Consider the following 16279-nt stretch of genomic DNA (forward strand, 5'->3'; position numbering starts at 1 on the left):
AAGGCACTATGCTAGGAACCTGACATACAAAGGTGATTAAAACTGGGACCTTGTCTTCAGAGACCTTTATCTTGGAGGAGACAGACATTGAAGAATTAAAATACAGTATGGTCCCAGCCAAGATAAAGGTATGCACCTGGGGCTCATGAGAACACAGAAAAGGGGCATCTAGATCAGACTGAAATGCAGAGAGGACGATCAGGGGACACTTCATTGAGGAGGTGACTCCTGAATGAAGTCAGAGACTTAGGGGAAAAGTGGCATTTAGCACTTTGGGCAATGCAGAGAAGGCAGGCATGAATGTAGGACAGAAGACTGGGTATAGCCCAGGATGGTTAGAAACTATGCTGCTTATTGGTATGTGTGTGCCAGCGGTCTACGTTTGTGTATTTCTCATCATCATTGTTTTTTAAAATACTAATGCACTATAGTTTTTTTAATTCGGCATAATCAAGATGCAACTAAAGTAATTTATTTTTTGTCCCAAAGTCTGGTGTTATTCCAGCTTCTGTTGTCATTTCAAAGAAAAGTCCTCTCTGGTCTATCAAATTCTCTGGCGCTTCAAATTCCATAATCCTTCCAGAGTCTAGAACAAGCACCCTGCAATGTGAAAATAAAAACACAGTCAGCTAACCTATAATCAGTTTTCCACCTCAGCTTTTTGCTCTTGCTAATAGAAGGTTTAAATTACTGTGTGAGATATTTCAGTACAAACTATATAAGTTACTAGTTAATTCAGGAAATAAATTGAGTTTTCTAATATTCTTTGAGCACTAAATTTTTCTTGTAATTATTTTGGAAAAATATTTTCTACAGTATTCATGAAAATGTTTTATCTCCCAGCACAGATAACATTCTTTATTAGTGGCAAGTAATTAGTGTGTTTTGTATGTCCAATATCTAGCTATGCAGAAATTGTTTTATTTCCGAGAAGAAAGCAAGCATACCTGTCTGAATCAATGATAGAATGCAGTCTGTGAGCAATCGTCAGGATAGTGCAATCGGAAAACTCCTTCCTGATGGTGGTCTGCACCAAGTCATCAGTCTCAAAATCAATGGAGGCTGTTGCCTCATCCAAAACGAGAATTTTTGTTTTTCGAAGCAAAGCGCGAGCAAGACAGACAAGCTGCCGTTGTCCCACGCTATGAGAAAAAAAGCAAACTAACTTCAACAAGGGACTTTATGGTTACACACTTCCTGTTCTAAAATTCTGATGATACGGCCATTCATTCTTTTTCTAATCTGCACATTCATTCTATCTTTTATTCAAGAAATTATTTATTGAGGGTTGACTATGTGCCAGACACTAGAGCACTGAGCAAAACATAAAAATCTGTGTACATTTTACATTCTCACAGGGAAGACAGAAAAAAATAAACATAATAATAATTGAGTAAAATGCATAGTAAGAAGAACATGAAGTGTATATAGTACATATATATGTATACATACAACAGTATATATAGCAATTTCATACATAATATGTGTATAATAAGTTCTAAGCAGAAGTCAAACACACAGAAAGAGGTATAACATGTGGGTGTCGGGTGGGCATTTTAGATGAATGCTGCCAAAGAATTTCTCAGAAGTTGCCTTTTAAGTCAAGACCTGAAGGAAGTGGAGAGTGAGCCATGCAGATTTCTGTTGGAAACTTGTTTCAGGCAAAGGAAACTACAGACGCAAAATCCCTGAGGCAGCCATGAGCTGGCCTGGCAAACTCATGAAACAACAAGGAGACCAGCCTATGTGGCAGCAACACAGAGAGAAAGGGAGAAAGTTATCAAGGAAGAGTTGGGAGTCATGCCATGTGGGCCATTAAAGGAATCCAGCTCACTTTGCTTGAGTCTCTGATCACTTAAAGGGGACAGACAGTCTTAAGACAACAAACAGTGATGGAGAGAAAGTAACCCTTTATAACATTTTTAAGGAACAAGGCTATTAGAGTATCAGTCTTGAGAAAAGAAGATTCAATTAAATAGTGACATTCCACAGTTTTCTCTTTTCCTTTTCCTTTTGTTTTCTTTTCTTTTCTTTTCTTTCTCTTCATCAACAGTTCCCAAGCCAATGGCTACCATTTTATTCCTTGTTCCTCTTCCCTAGACAGAATCAGCAATGATGTGTTTTAAACAGACCAAACAAGCTCCTTGGTGGCTCAGGAGCTATTTCCCTTTGAGGACAATTTCTAAAGAGTTTAGAATGAATAACCAGGGCTAGCTCTGTTCTTAGCAGCCTACCTGAGGTTCTCACCACCCTCTGAAATCTCATGCAGCAGCTTCTCAGGAAGGGACTGCACAAACTCTTTCAAGTGACACAATTCCAGCACCTCCCAGAGCTCACTGTCAGAATAGTTGTTTAGGGGATCCAGGTTCATTTGAAGGGTTCCAGAAAATAAAACAGGGTCCTAGGGAATAAAATAGTCTTCTGTAATCGTACGGTCAACTGAGGCACACATAAATTTAAAAAACTCAGACTCAAGTAAGAAAAAGGTAAAATGATGAAACCTAATAAAGTCATCAAATTCATTTTATATTTAAAACAAAAATAAAAGAGAATCAAAATAAACTATAATTAATAATAAACTATATTAATAACCTAATTAATAAACTAATATCAGTAAACTAATAAACTATATTAATAAACTAATTAAATTATATTAAATCAGTATAAGCATCCTGATTCCCTTTCTCCTCCTCCTATTATTTACAATAATGTCAACAACCACAATAATGATGATAGCTGCCATGTAGTCAGAGATATGATGTATAACATAATAAATATAAAATTTAGTATCTATATAATATTATCACTCAGCATACGAAGTCAGAAAGATAGAGGTTAATATTCCTAATTTACACAGAGTGAACTGGAGGTTTCAAAGAGCACTTGTTCAAAACCACACAGAAGATAAGTTCTTGAGTAGAATTCAAAGCAGACTAAGACCATTTTCTTTCTAGTACAACAAGATGCCTGGTGAAACTATATTTTACTATACCTGCATTTATTTATAAGAGAGGAATGACTGATGTCTCTTTTTTCCAGCAAGTGTTTTTCCCTGCCAGAATTCTAGATTTTACACAATTCCCCCCCACCCCCATCCCCTCGACAGAGTCTCGCTCTGTTTCCCAGGCTAGAATGCAGCAGTGTCATCATTGCTCACTGCAACCCCAAACTCCTGGGCTCAAACAATCTTCCTGCCTCAAGCTGTCTGAGTAGCTGGGACTATAGGTATGCACAACTGTGCCCAGCTAACTTTTTTATTTTTTGTAGACACAGGATCTCGCTATGTAGCTCAGGCTGGTCTCGAACTCTCAGTCTCAGGCAATCCTCCCACTTCGAACTCCCAAAGTGCTGGGATTACATGTGTGAGCCACTACTCACCACCTCAAATTTGTTTTGAAGCAAATCTTCTAATACAAGTATATGTTTAAGCAATATGATTGAGATTTTAGTATTTTAAGATATTTTAGAAGGCAGCATAAAAATATTTAATAAATGGTCAGAAGATATCTTTATTCTTTCAAACTCAACTGAATAAATCATATTTGATTTTACAGGCATCATAGTTTTGGGCCAATTTGCATACTTGTTGATGATCAAGTTCCTTTGATTCCACAGACCAAAAAGTCAAAAGGACTTGAGAAAAGAAAACTAACTGAATTATGGTTCTTTTTTTTAACGTTTCTAAACTTCACATCAAAATAATCAAACTACCGACTAAGCAAAGACTTCATAATTTTTTTACTTCCAAAAAATACCAGTGAGTTTCAGTCTGATCTATTCATTTGAATTTTATTTGTACTTACTATTAGGAAGAGAACTTTTTCAAAGCAAGATATTGGTTCTTCAAATAGATAAATGCCCTTAGAAAGAATGCTTCACAATAACAGCGTTTAAATAGGGTTCAATCATGTAGCAATTTTTCATAACACATTTTTAAAATAATCTGGCTTCTAAAAATGAATTTATATACTTGGAAGAAAAAAATTTTAAAAAGAAAAAGAAAAAAAAGTCCCCTTGGAATGAGTTAAGAAAGAACACTGGCAAAACACTTTACCTGAGGAATAATATTAAGTTTGCCACGAAGGTCATGAAGTCCAATAGTGGATATATCAATTCCATCAATGATGATTTTGCCTCCTGATCCCTCCACAATTCTAAATAAGCAATTTGATAGTGTTGATTTGCCTGCTCCAGTCCTTCCCACAATTCCAATCTGTAACGAAATGATCATGAACAGTTCATGCTGCACTTTCTGTAAGGGAACAGAGCCTGTTCACTGACAAAAAATACCTTAGGTGCCAGGTGAGTGGGATCTAATTTTCCAGCTACACTAACCTTGAGCGGCATGGAAGATATAATGTGACTTCTAAGGATCAGTCTTTATCCAGCTACTCTTTACTCACTGGAGAGGCTCTGGTATGTGTTCTCCCTCTACTTGTACTGATTTAGTTGCTACCTAACTAGAGAACCCCAGCAGCCCCAGGAAAAGTAGATCATCCCTGAACCACCTCTGAACTAGCCAATAAAGGTAAGGGCAAAGGAGGCGCTGAGGATGAAATGGCTTTACTGCAACTTGCAAACAATGAGGTTTTCTCTACCCTCCTTCCCTTCAAACAAACAAGCAAACAAACAAATAAAAGGCACTGGAACCTTTTGCCAAATAGGCTAGAAAATCCAAAGGAATGCCTGTAAATTTCCCTGGTGTATCCAAACAACTTAGCATTAAAACTACTGTGGATGGCCATGGATAATGTTCAAGGATTTGACTCTTGGCCAAACTAATTGGCTTGTTATAAACATTCCAGTAATTAAACATGTCCCTTTGACCACGAGAACCAAAGCAATGTCTTCTGGTTGCTGATTCATGTGTTAGCGTTAATAGGAACATTAGGCAGAGAGAACATTAAGGTCGTTGGCTTGCCCTAATATAAAATTTTAAATCTGACAAATACATCAGAGAGAAAAAAAAACATGAATCTATTGAATCAGTTGGGAAAATCAAAATTCCAGAATGATTTCATTTGCTCCCCATATACTTATGTTCCCAAAATATATGTGCTAATGTATATGTTTGCTTTTTTAAAAATGCAAAACTGGGATCATACTATCAACAGTTTTGTAGGTTGCTAAATTACATTTCAAGCATTTTTACATCTCTCTAATAGTCTTGGAAAATATAATGTCATTGTCTATACAAATAATCCATAATATGGATTTACTGTTTTGTAGGTAACTATTTTACTTATTGTTATAAATTACTTTATAGAGGAAGTAAAAACAATGTACACTAAAATTATGTTTCACAATAGTGTAAGAGCAATTAAAACATTTTTTCTTTATAGAGGGAAAACTTATTGTCTACCCACCAACCACATATTATTACTTTTATATGAAATTTCAAGAAAAAACTACTTTACGTTTAATATCATATTGTACTTAATGAATGCATTCAGATTAAAGAGAAAATGAAATATATGAAATATATATGGTACCTTCTCTTCCTCATGAGTCTTGAAAGTGATATCTTTTAATACTAAACCAAGATCATCTCTATATTGAGCCTGATAATTAATAAATTCCACTATCCCTTTATTGGGCCATTGTAATGGAGGCCTTCTAGACATTATCCAAGGTGCCTTGAAACAAAGAAATATTCTTTAAACTACAATTGCAATAAAATATACCCCCCAAAGATAACTCTCATGCATGCAAACAAAAATGAGGATAAATGATGATAAATGAGACATTTGTAGATATTATGATTTTTTGAAAATAGTTTTAAATATTAACAGCATAAAACCTCTCATCTAGTTATCAGAAAATCTTAGAAATAAATTTTCACAGGTAAAAGACTTCTCATCTTCTGTCAAGTTATTAAGAAAAACTTTCTAAAATCGTATAAGGGGCTAAAGGTAACCTGAACTTTTAGCTGAGATGAGGACAGTTTGTCATTCACTCATTCCCCAGATACTGAATGTTTGCTCTACCAGTCACTGTTTTAGTTGCCAGAGATTCAGCAGTGAGGAAAACAGATAAAAACTCTTCCCTTCGTGCTAGTGGGGTCAGACAGAAAGAACCACGTAACATATGTAGAATGTTAGATGATATTAAAGCTTTGGAAGACAAGAAGAATAAGCGGAGTTGGTAGGAGGAAGAGGTGTTATTTTAAGTAGGGTGGTTATGAAAGGCTGAGGGAAAAAACCATATGGAGGCCAGAGGAAGAGCATTCTAGACAAAGGGATTAATAACTAGCTTGAACTAATCACTTGTTCCCAGGACCCCAAGATGGGCCTGTCTGGAATATTGGAGGAAGCATGAGGCAGAACATAGGGAGAGCGTGGTGCCTGGACATTGAGGTGGGGTGTTTCATGGGACAGGGAGTGAAGGCCAATGTCAAATGATAGGTCAGGTAAAGTGAGGACTCAGGAGGGGCCATCCTTGGTCTTGAAAAGGGCAGGTTCAGTGGATTGGTAGGATTGAAAGCCTGTTTGGATTAGGTCCAAAAAATACTAAAAGAAACAAAATAGAGAAGCCAGTATAGGCAACTTTTCCAAAGAATTCTTCTGCAAAGGGAAGCAGAGAAACAGAGCTCTAAAGGGGTGAAGAGGGTTATATGGACAAATTGACCTCTTCCACATCAAGTATTTTTGCAGCAGTATTGGTCACAACTTGCATTAAATTTCATGGAAGTTTTTTATTTGTTTTTTTAAATGTGTTTCTATACATACGTACATATTTTATCATCTTTTTCCAATGTCAAAAAATATATTAATATCAAAAAGTTTAGAAAATGTAGAAAATTTTTTATATATACGTGTGTGTGTGTGTGTGTGTGTGTGTATATATATATATATATATATATATTTATGGTTTTTTTTTTTTTTTTTTTTGGTCACCCAGGCTGGAATGCAGTGGTGCAATCAGAGCTGACTGTAACTTCCAACTCCTGGGCTCAAGCAATCCTCCTGCCTCAGCCTCCTGAGTAGCTGGGAGTACAGGCGCATGCTACCATGCCTGGCTAATGTTTTGTAAAGACAGCGTCTCACTGTGTTACCCAGGTTGCTCTCGAACTCCTGGACTCAAGCAATCTTCCTGCCTCAAGCAATCCTCCTGCCTCAGTCTCCCAAAGTGCTGGAATTGCAGGCTTGAGTCACTGTGCCCAGGGAAAAATAATATTGTATATTAGTCATCAGATGGCAAATGGACTAAGCAAATTGAATATTGGTAACTGAGGATTGTGAAAGTAGACTAATCTTTCATGAAATTTATGAGAAGGAAAGATGAGACCTAGGGAAAAATTCAAAGGAACATTCAAAGTTCAGGCAGGAGTTGGAGGATATAGAAAATATTTTGGCATATTTATGGGCTGAGAGGAGCAAGGGGTAGGAATTAAAAGAGATTGTTAATGGGCAAGGACTCAGAGCTAAGACAGGAAGCGATATTACCAAAAATGCAACTGAAAATGTCAGATTTTTATTTAGAGGAGGAACACCTCTTCTTCAGACTTAGGAGCAAAAGAAAAAGAGTCATGAACAGAAAACAAAAGAGTTTTGTAGGTAGACTAAAGAAGATACAGACATTCAAGTTATCTTTACCATCTGCCCTGTTAATTAACCGAACTTGGGCGCAGAAGTAACACAGATGAGTGAAATATATGGATAAGTTAAATATTATGCTGTCAATAGTCTCATTCGTTGCCCTCCCAAATTATAATTAATTAAAGAGAACAAAACAGACTGATTTATTCTCCTCCTCCTTCCCATTCACAGAGATATTAATGATGAGTAAATGAAGCAGAAGTTATAGGCAATAAGGATGCAATCAACTTAGAAATTGTGCAGACTCTAAATAATTATGAGCTGACTATATTGACACTTTTCTCAATGTAAATCCCCACAAAGTTGTAATCATAAGTTCTGTATTTTACCCTGCACATCAGTAGAGGATAAATCACTGTGCCTTTTAAAAACAGGTTATCATATTTCATTTTTATAACTTACTGAAATTGGGATGTATCTTACAATTTATGGAGTGTCCTAACTTAACTAGAAGTGTTTTTATTTCTACTTTAGAGATATATAAAATAATGGTCCATTTTTACAATAATTTCAGTTTTAATTTCATTGAAATGTTGAATATTACAACATCAATTTGGAAATGCAGGCTTTTTTAAAAATTATTATGGGTACATAATAGTTGTATATATTTATAGGGTACATATGATATTTTGATATAGGCATACAGTGAGAATTAATCAAATCAGGATAATTGGGGTGTCCACCACCTCAGATATTTAACTCTTCTTTCATGTGAACATTCCAATTCTACTCTTCTAGTTATTTTAAAGCATATCCTGACTTATTTTTGATTTTAGTCATTTTGATGTGCTACCAAATATTGTTCATTCTATCTATTAACTACATTTTTGCACCCATTAACCATCCTCACTTTATCTTTCCCCTCCCGAAATGCAGATTTTGTCTAAAATTCATTTTTTTTAAATGTCAATTCAAGGTGCATTAAAATATCTTAATCCTGCATCTATTTATTGGTTACTTAGGAGTGCTTACCTCTTTATCCATATTTTCATATTCACAAACTCTTTCAATGGAAACTGCATTGCTTTCAATTTCACATGCTTGCTTTGCCCAAAAATTCAAAGAATGAGTAATCTAGGGGAGGTGACGGAGAGGGAAACAAGAGCTTAATGCATGTTCTTTTGTCTTTTATGTAATATAAGTAATACTTTATTTTTATAAAGTTTCATTTTTTAGAGTTTTCATATACTTTATTTCTTTTGATTATATAACAGCTCTAGATGTAAATATATTTCTTCATATACACACTTGTGTTTGTTTAAGTACATTAAACTCACTAAGATCATAAAAATGCAATTATTTGGCAGAAGACAGAACAACCATAGTTCCATATATGTTAAGTCCATACTTGGTATAGGGAATGATGAATGCTAAGATTGATGGGATAAGCCTCAAAAATGCATATCCTAAATGAGAAGAAAAAAATAGTGCACAAACACTTTGGCATTCTTCACAATCTTCTGTCAGAAGGAAGTTTCTCCTAACTTTTTTACTTTCTCCTAACCTTGTTTCCTTTTTTTTTTTTTTTGACTATACTTTCTTCTCACTCTATTCCCAAATGTAGATTCTGCAAGGTTGTTATTTCTAACCTAATTCTAAAGGTCAAAAAACTTTGGCAATCTCGTTTTCTCTTGAGTTTGGTGCCAATTCATTTGGTGGCCCACCTGAGTTTAACTGATACAGGGCTCTTCAAAATGTTTATTTAACCTACGTAGGGAGTATATCAGCATATTTCACTGCAAAACACAGTAATGTTTGATTATGGGGTTCTGCCCCAAGCCCTGCATAGAGATATGTGCCATATTCCCTTTCTAGAAGCCTAAATTCTGAATTCTAAAATGCAACGGGCCTCAAGGTTTTTGAATCAGAGTCTAAGGGCATAAACCAAAATCACATAGACTTATCTTCTAACTAACGTGGAATTATATTAAACAGTTAAGGGCACTTGCTATTATACAAAGGGAGCATGAACACACTCATACCACTAGTGCTTTGCAGTGTAATATAAAATAGAGCTTATTAAGGACAAACTTACAAGCAAAGGAAAAGCAGTACATATACTCTCCCCAGAGCCTGCACTATTTTCTTGCTTAGGCTGGGCAAATTGGATGCACTGGCCGTAGTGAAGAGGGGTCTACCCTGTAACACTCTATTAATCTGTAAGGGCAGCAGAAACTTCTGGGTAACTATGGAACAGCAGGAATTTCCTGGTCCCTTAGTGCTCAGCCTTGGGTATCAGCCTGTTCTTCCTATTAGCTGACTTAGAACTGCTGAGCCAGATTCCTGCTACTACCCAAACAGAAAGAAATAAGCCTCCAGGGCAATCCAGATTTGTCTCTCATTACTTAGTTAATATAATCTATAATTTAGACAGACAAAGGAGAAGAGTGTTTAATTAATTGGATTATAAACTTGTCATGTATTGTAAAAATCATTATTTACTTACATTTAGGGCATAGGATATAGATAAACCAACTATTGCTGAATCTATGGAATTGCCAGCCAGCACAGCAAGCAGTGCAGCAAAGAACACCATTATGTTGCCAAGAAATTCAAGTCTAACAGACAGCCACCTGTGATAAAGGGAATATATTCTTAAGTAAGTGAGATGAAAAAGTTTTGATGCACTTAGTACTAACTCTCCCCTGGGAAATCGAGAAGTAACCATCAATAGCTGCTTCCCTTTTGTTCCCCCACTTACTTGGAATTCAGTCAAACAGGATTTTCACATGATGATAGCTTAAAAAATTCCTCTGCATAAAAATGTGCTTGCAGAACTTTGCTTTAAAATTTGATCAGAATTTAAAAGCAAAGGAAAAGAACACTAGCTAAAATGATGTATTGCATTTTTAAAAATTCCGTTGGAAAATCAATTATCTTTCCAATTACATACACTTTTTATAGGATAAAATTATTCTCTAAAAATTAAAATGCGCCCAACTACTACATAATATTTCATTTATTCTCCTTTAAGGAAATTATAACTTCAAATTCAACAATTTTATAAGATAGTGTACACAGATAAAAATATATTCTAAAAATATAAAATACAATGTAGAATCATGTAAGAAGTAATTCTAATAGCATCCTGTATATCCTTCAACAACGTGGGACCTTGTTTTCATATAAAGTAGTATGTACCTTTTATATGAACATAATAGATACAATTTAATTGAAATGTATATTAAATACTAAGAAATATTTAGGGCTTATTATTTACATATATTTTTAATTGGATGAAATGCCATTACAACACACTCTTTCTGTTTAGAAGTTAGTGAGCAAGATATCTAAGAAGAGACTGATCCCAAGGTAGGTGTTTTGATCTGACTTACCTGTTTGAAATTACGTTATTGTAGAAACAGACCAAGTGCTCATTCACCACTTCTTTGTTTTGCTGAATGAATCTGTGTCCGTGTCCAAATGCCCTAATAGTGGACACTCCTGATAAAGTCTCACTAAAGTGGGAAATGATAGGAGAACGGGAAGCTCCTGCCAACCGCCGAATCTGCCGAGAGCTTGCCATGTAATATCTCTAATCAGAGGACAGAAAGAGGCAGTTGGAAAGATATAGCTGAAATTGCTTCAGTGGTTTAAAAACTGTAAGACCCTTGGGTAGTGATTTAAAGAGTGACCCCAAAAACTGAGATGCAAATCCTAATCCCCGGTACCTATTGAATTGTGACTTACTTGGAAATAGTATCTTTGCAGATGTAATTAACAAGATGATCTCAGGACGAGATCAGCCTGGATGTAGGATGGATCCTAAATCCAATGCGGAGTGTTCGTATAACAGACAGAAAAGAAGACACAGACACAAGGAGAACACCCTGTGCAGATGGTGGCAGAGACTGGAGTGATGTGTCTATAAATCAGGGAAAATGCCAGGGATTCTGACAGCCACCAGAAGCTAAGAGAGAAGCATGAAACAGATTCTCAACCAACCCTGCCTACATGATTGATTTTGGACTTCTGGCCTCGAGAACTGAGAAAATAAATTTCTGTTGTTTTAAGCCACCCAGTTCATCATATTATTATGAATAGGTTGTTAAATATTTTGCTACAGGAGGCTTAGGAAACTAATATATCCACACAACAGCAAAAGGCCCAAATTCTGGACAGCACCACAAGAGCATAATTGGCCAAATTTCACTTTGACTGTGCTCTCAAATGACCATGATTGAGTATCTACTACGGAAAAAGCTCTGTGTTAGATGTTGAAAATGTGACCAGGCAGTTAATCCACTAAATGAGGGAAGCAGACCAAGTGTACAAATAATATTTTTGTACCTAAACATAATTACAGAAAAAAAAATATTTATTTTTTTCCTACAAAAATCACTAGTGCAGCCACAATTTCAAGTTGGCTTCCCCTTGGCCTTAGGTTGAGGACAATTGGGATGGGTGGGGATTGGGGAAAGCTGGAGGGAGCAAGCCCTGAGTGCACAGGACCATCATTAATTAGTCCCAGAAAATTGCTACCAACTAAAATTGAATTAAGGGTTACCAGATCTTGCAAAATTTTCAGGAAAGTCTTCAGATCTGGAATTTTATGTAAAATTCCTTATTTTAAAATGTCTTCAGTTGGTTAAAACACTGAGCAAGCTAAATAAAAACATACCTCAATCTACATACAGCCTGCTAGCTTGCAGTTTATGAACTCTGCTCTGTGCTAAGTGCTCCGGAGAATACAGACAACTATGGCATTCTGAGGCCACAAGGGGATTTAAGAGGTTATCTAGACCAGGGAATATGTTTCTGGGGTCACGGACCCTCTGAGTAGTTGATTAAGGGTAAAACATTTTTCTCTAGACAAATGTAAATATGCATACATACTCAGAGCTTTTTATAAAATTTCAGTGAATTGTAGAAGCCATGTGGTTCTTCCATGAAACTGTCCAGGAGATCTAGTTTACGAACCTTTGATCTAGATCAATGCTGCTCTCACTTCAGTAAGAATCACCTGGAGGGTTTGTTAAAATGCAGACTTCTGGGCCCCACCCCGAGGGATTCTGATCCAATAGACCTGTGGTCCTTGGGTCTAGGAACCACACTTTGTGTAGCACACATCTAAATCAAACTTGTTATTTCACAAGAGAAAAACCTGGAGCCAGGGAAATGATGTGCAGGGCACAGGAGTCAGGAAGGTGATTAGAACTCCAGGTTCTCGAATCCAAATTCAGAGCTTACACTCTACAACTCCCCCTAACAAGACATGGTCACTTTCCACTCCTGGTCACCCAGTTATAATTTATCAACCATGAGACCATCACGGAAAATTGTATTTGCAACATGAGTGGTTTTTTCCTAAGCAAATATAATGGATCCTCAATACCCTCCTTCTGTTTCTAGATTTTTTACAAAATATATAAGACATAGTCTCTGCCCCTAGAGAAATTACAAGCTCATTGAGGAGACAATCTCTGGTCTCCTAAAAAAAAAAAAAAGCTGATAATACTAGCAGCATAATAACTCCATAATACATAGGTGAGTCAGATCTTTTTGCACTATTTTGGTAGAGAATGCTTCACACAGAAAATGGAATATGACCTAGACCATGAAGGGTAAGTAAGATCCAGACGGACAGAAAGAATAGGGAAACCATGTGAAGTAGGAGGAATAATGGAGTATAGGTATAGAAACTAAAAATGTATTAGCATTCTGGCTTGAGCAGACTAAATTTCAGTATTAATTTAAAAACTTAGGTTTTTGGAAAGCATTAAACTATAAGAATCCCTTTTTTAAAACAGCCTCAGATTACTTTTATATTTAATTTAAAATATGTGTTAAAAAATTTTGTTTTCCAACCGTGGCCTTATAGTGACATAATTTCAGAGTTTAAATTGCTTGACCACATTTTAATATGAAGATATCACACATAAGTGCCATGAAAGACATATTTTGCTCTTCCAGCAATCATGTGCTGATATCTGAGATAGCAGGACAAAAAGTCAGTATCTGTTTCTGTCTTGGATATGCAGGCAAATTAAATTTCTGTTAAAATGTAAACAGCATGTAGGTTTTGTGGTGGGCATAAAAATGCAAAGACAGCTCTCCTGTTTCTGGGAGCATAGCTGACTGAGTGACAGCCCCAGCTGCTGCACCACTGGGTCCGCAACTGTATTAGCATGAAAGCCACTTTTTCCAAGGGTTGTTCCCAGCCAACAGCTGAGCATGGCAAATAGTGCTAAAGCCGGCCCATGCCAGGGCCAGTGGAACTCTCCCAAGGGGAAGCTGGACTGAGGAATTCCCATGGGTTCCAGTGAACTTTTTAATGAAACTATTCCACAGTCCAAGATTCTTTCTACCCAAACCCTCTTCCTTCTTTTTCTCCCTCACAGGGATCAGATCTGACTTGCTCAACCCAGTCCTTCTCCTGATCACTCTCTTTTATCTTGTACAGCCATTTTCCCCAGTAAATCTTTAGTGTATCTAATCCTTTCTTGGATTCTGCTTCCTGGAGAACCTAGACTAACAGGAGGTTTAAGTGGGTCTGAAACGATATTTGACTGTGGGCTGGTAAGCAATTAATATAAATAAAAATCCATGTACTTACTTGTATGGAGAAATAGAAGAAAACCAAGGGAATAACCCCCAGAATGAAGAGTGGCAAAGCTCCTGCGATGACCAAAACTGTTCCAACAACATCCAACGTACAATTCATCCACATTCGTAAATAGTAATGGAAACATGTGTCAATTACAAACATGTCCTGAAAAAGTTGATTATCGGGTCACTTTATTTTTTAACTTTTCATGTTTTAGAATGAGGGGAAGGAGAAATGTATCATTCAGTGAAAAAGATTAAAAAGATATTTTCACAGGTGTCACAGTCTGATGATTAACTAAGTCTAACTACATGATCTTCGCTTGCCCTTGTATATTTATCCCCTGTAGTCAACTGTAACAATTAAAAGGCCGTTCTAGTAACAAGATGCCTATGATCAGGCAATTTATATTTCCCAATGACAACTACATGGCAATTAATTGTATAACTGAAGTCACAACCTAATACCAAAAAAAAAGTCTCAAATCCAGTAGAAGGGTTTTCAAAATCCAGTATTTGGGGCACTGGGCTACAACTATTTACTACTCAAAAATTGTAAAGCATCCCTGGGGCATTGTTACCAACTAAAAACATGTACAGTGGCTTTCGTGAGTAGCTGGGTTTTGTCTGTATCAGAAGAGGTAGAAAAACAAAATAATCTTCATTTACAAAATTAGAAACTGAAAGAGGGAAATGGAAAATAGAATGAGAGGACACGGGGAAGGCCATTTAATTCTTTAATTCTTACTCTTTGTTGCATATAACTTAATCAAATTATGTTTGGGGTGCAAAGTATGACCTAGAGAGCCCAAGTAAGAAAAAGACACTAAACCTTGAATGGATAAACTACTCAGTTCAAGACAAAACTGATACAAAGTGACAAACTGATATAAAGATGGCATTTTATTAATTCTATCTTGCTTTGGGATTTTCCTGACTATCTTATATATCAAATAGTGTAACAGAATCATATTCATATACAATTTCCTGCCTGTTTTTAGAATTTACTTTCCCATACTTCCATCTGCTCAAGACCCAATCATTTGAAATTTTACTTTAAAAAAATGATTGTTATTCAGTAATCGTAGGAAATGTCCACTAGCTTATACACACATCATTTTCTTTACATATAAATGTACTAACATATTTTAAAGTTATGGACTGCACTGTCTAATACAGGAACTACTAGCAATATGTGGCTATCGAGCACTTGAAATGTGGCCACTGCAAACCGAAGTGTACTATAAGTATATAATAAAAACCAGATTTCAAAGATTTTTGTACAAAAATATAAGATATTTAATTAATAATTTTATCTATACTACAGTTTGGTGTAATGTTTTGGATATACTTTATTAAAGAAAATATATTATCATAATTAATTATTTTGACTATTTTTTTATCTTTTTATTGTGGCTACCAGAAAATTCAAAATTACATTTGTGGTTTGCATTATATTTCTACTGGACAGTGTAATTATAAGTGCTTAATAGTAAACACATTGAGAAAACACCTGGAGGTAAGCAGAGGCATTCTGAAAATCTCCACCTATGCCCCATTCACAAGTGATTTCTTAAGTTTTCTTAAAGGCAGAATGTTTTCAAAGTGCAGATATCTCCATATTGACTTAAATTTTCATTCCCCTCTTAGCCTAAACCAGTGATTCTCAAACTCAGCGTGTATAAGAATTGTAGACATCAAAGCTCATGTGTTTCTTGGATTCTTTCTTTAAGGAATTTTTAAGAATTCTTTTAATTATATGTGTAAGATGCAACTCTGTCATACATCAATTATGTGTAACAGGTCTAGAAATGTATTCAACAATGAAATCTGTACTAAACACATGATAGTTTGTACAAGTGAGATTATAAGGTACTAAATACGGGTCATCATTTTTAGCAATGCTGTGTAGTAAGGTACATCTTTCCTTACCTTGGTGAAGCGATCGATAATCTGGCCTATGGGGGTGGTTTCAAAAAACTGTAGCGGGAGATGCAGCATGTTATTCAACAGCTGAGCATACATGGTCCGAGAGGCAGTCAGGGATCCTTTGGTGACCACATAGGCTCCAGAGCAGACAAAGAGACCTAAACACACACTGTTATCAGGGTCATATTAACATCATAAAGGAATTT

The 16279-nt window shown here is 35.9% G+C and overlaps 1 protein-coding gene across 1 annotated transcript in view; it reads right to left on the reverse strand.

Moving 5' to 3' along the window:
* Positions 1-461: 461 nt before the first annotated feature.
* LOC138385696 (multidrug resistance-associated protein 1-like) overlaps positions 462-16279 on the reverse strand; it is an 82827-nt gene continuing 67009 nt past the window's right edge. The window contains exons 19-28 of the mRNA XM_069471951.1: positions 16077-16231; positions 14155-14310; positions 10934-11133; positions 10045-10171; positions 8571-8672; positions 5493-5636; positions 4055-4213; positions 2235-2401; positions 948-1142; positions 462-600 (exon numbers count right to left, since the gene is read on the reverse strand). Of these exons, the coding sequence (XP_069328052.1) occupies positions 462-600; positions 948-1142; positions 2235-2401; positions 4055-4213; positions 5493-5636; positions 8571-8672; positions 10045-10171; positions 10934-11133; positions 14155-14310; positions 16077-16231 (1544 nt within the window). The remainder of the gene's footprint in view (positions 601-947; positions 1143-2234; positions 2402-4054; positions 4214-5492; positions 5637-8570; positions 8673-10044; positions 10172-10933; positions 11134-14154; positions 14311-16076; positions 16232-16279) is intronic.

Source organism: Eulemur rufifrons, chromosome 7 (assembly GCF_041146395.1).
Source record: "Eulemur rufifrons isolate Redbay chromosome 7, OSU_ERuf_1, whole genome shotgun sequence".
NCBI classification, from domain to species: domain Eukaryota; kingdom Metazoa; phylum Chordata; class Mammalia; order Primates; family Lemuridae; genus Eulemur; species Eulemur rufifrons.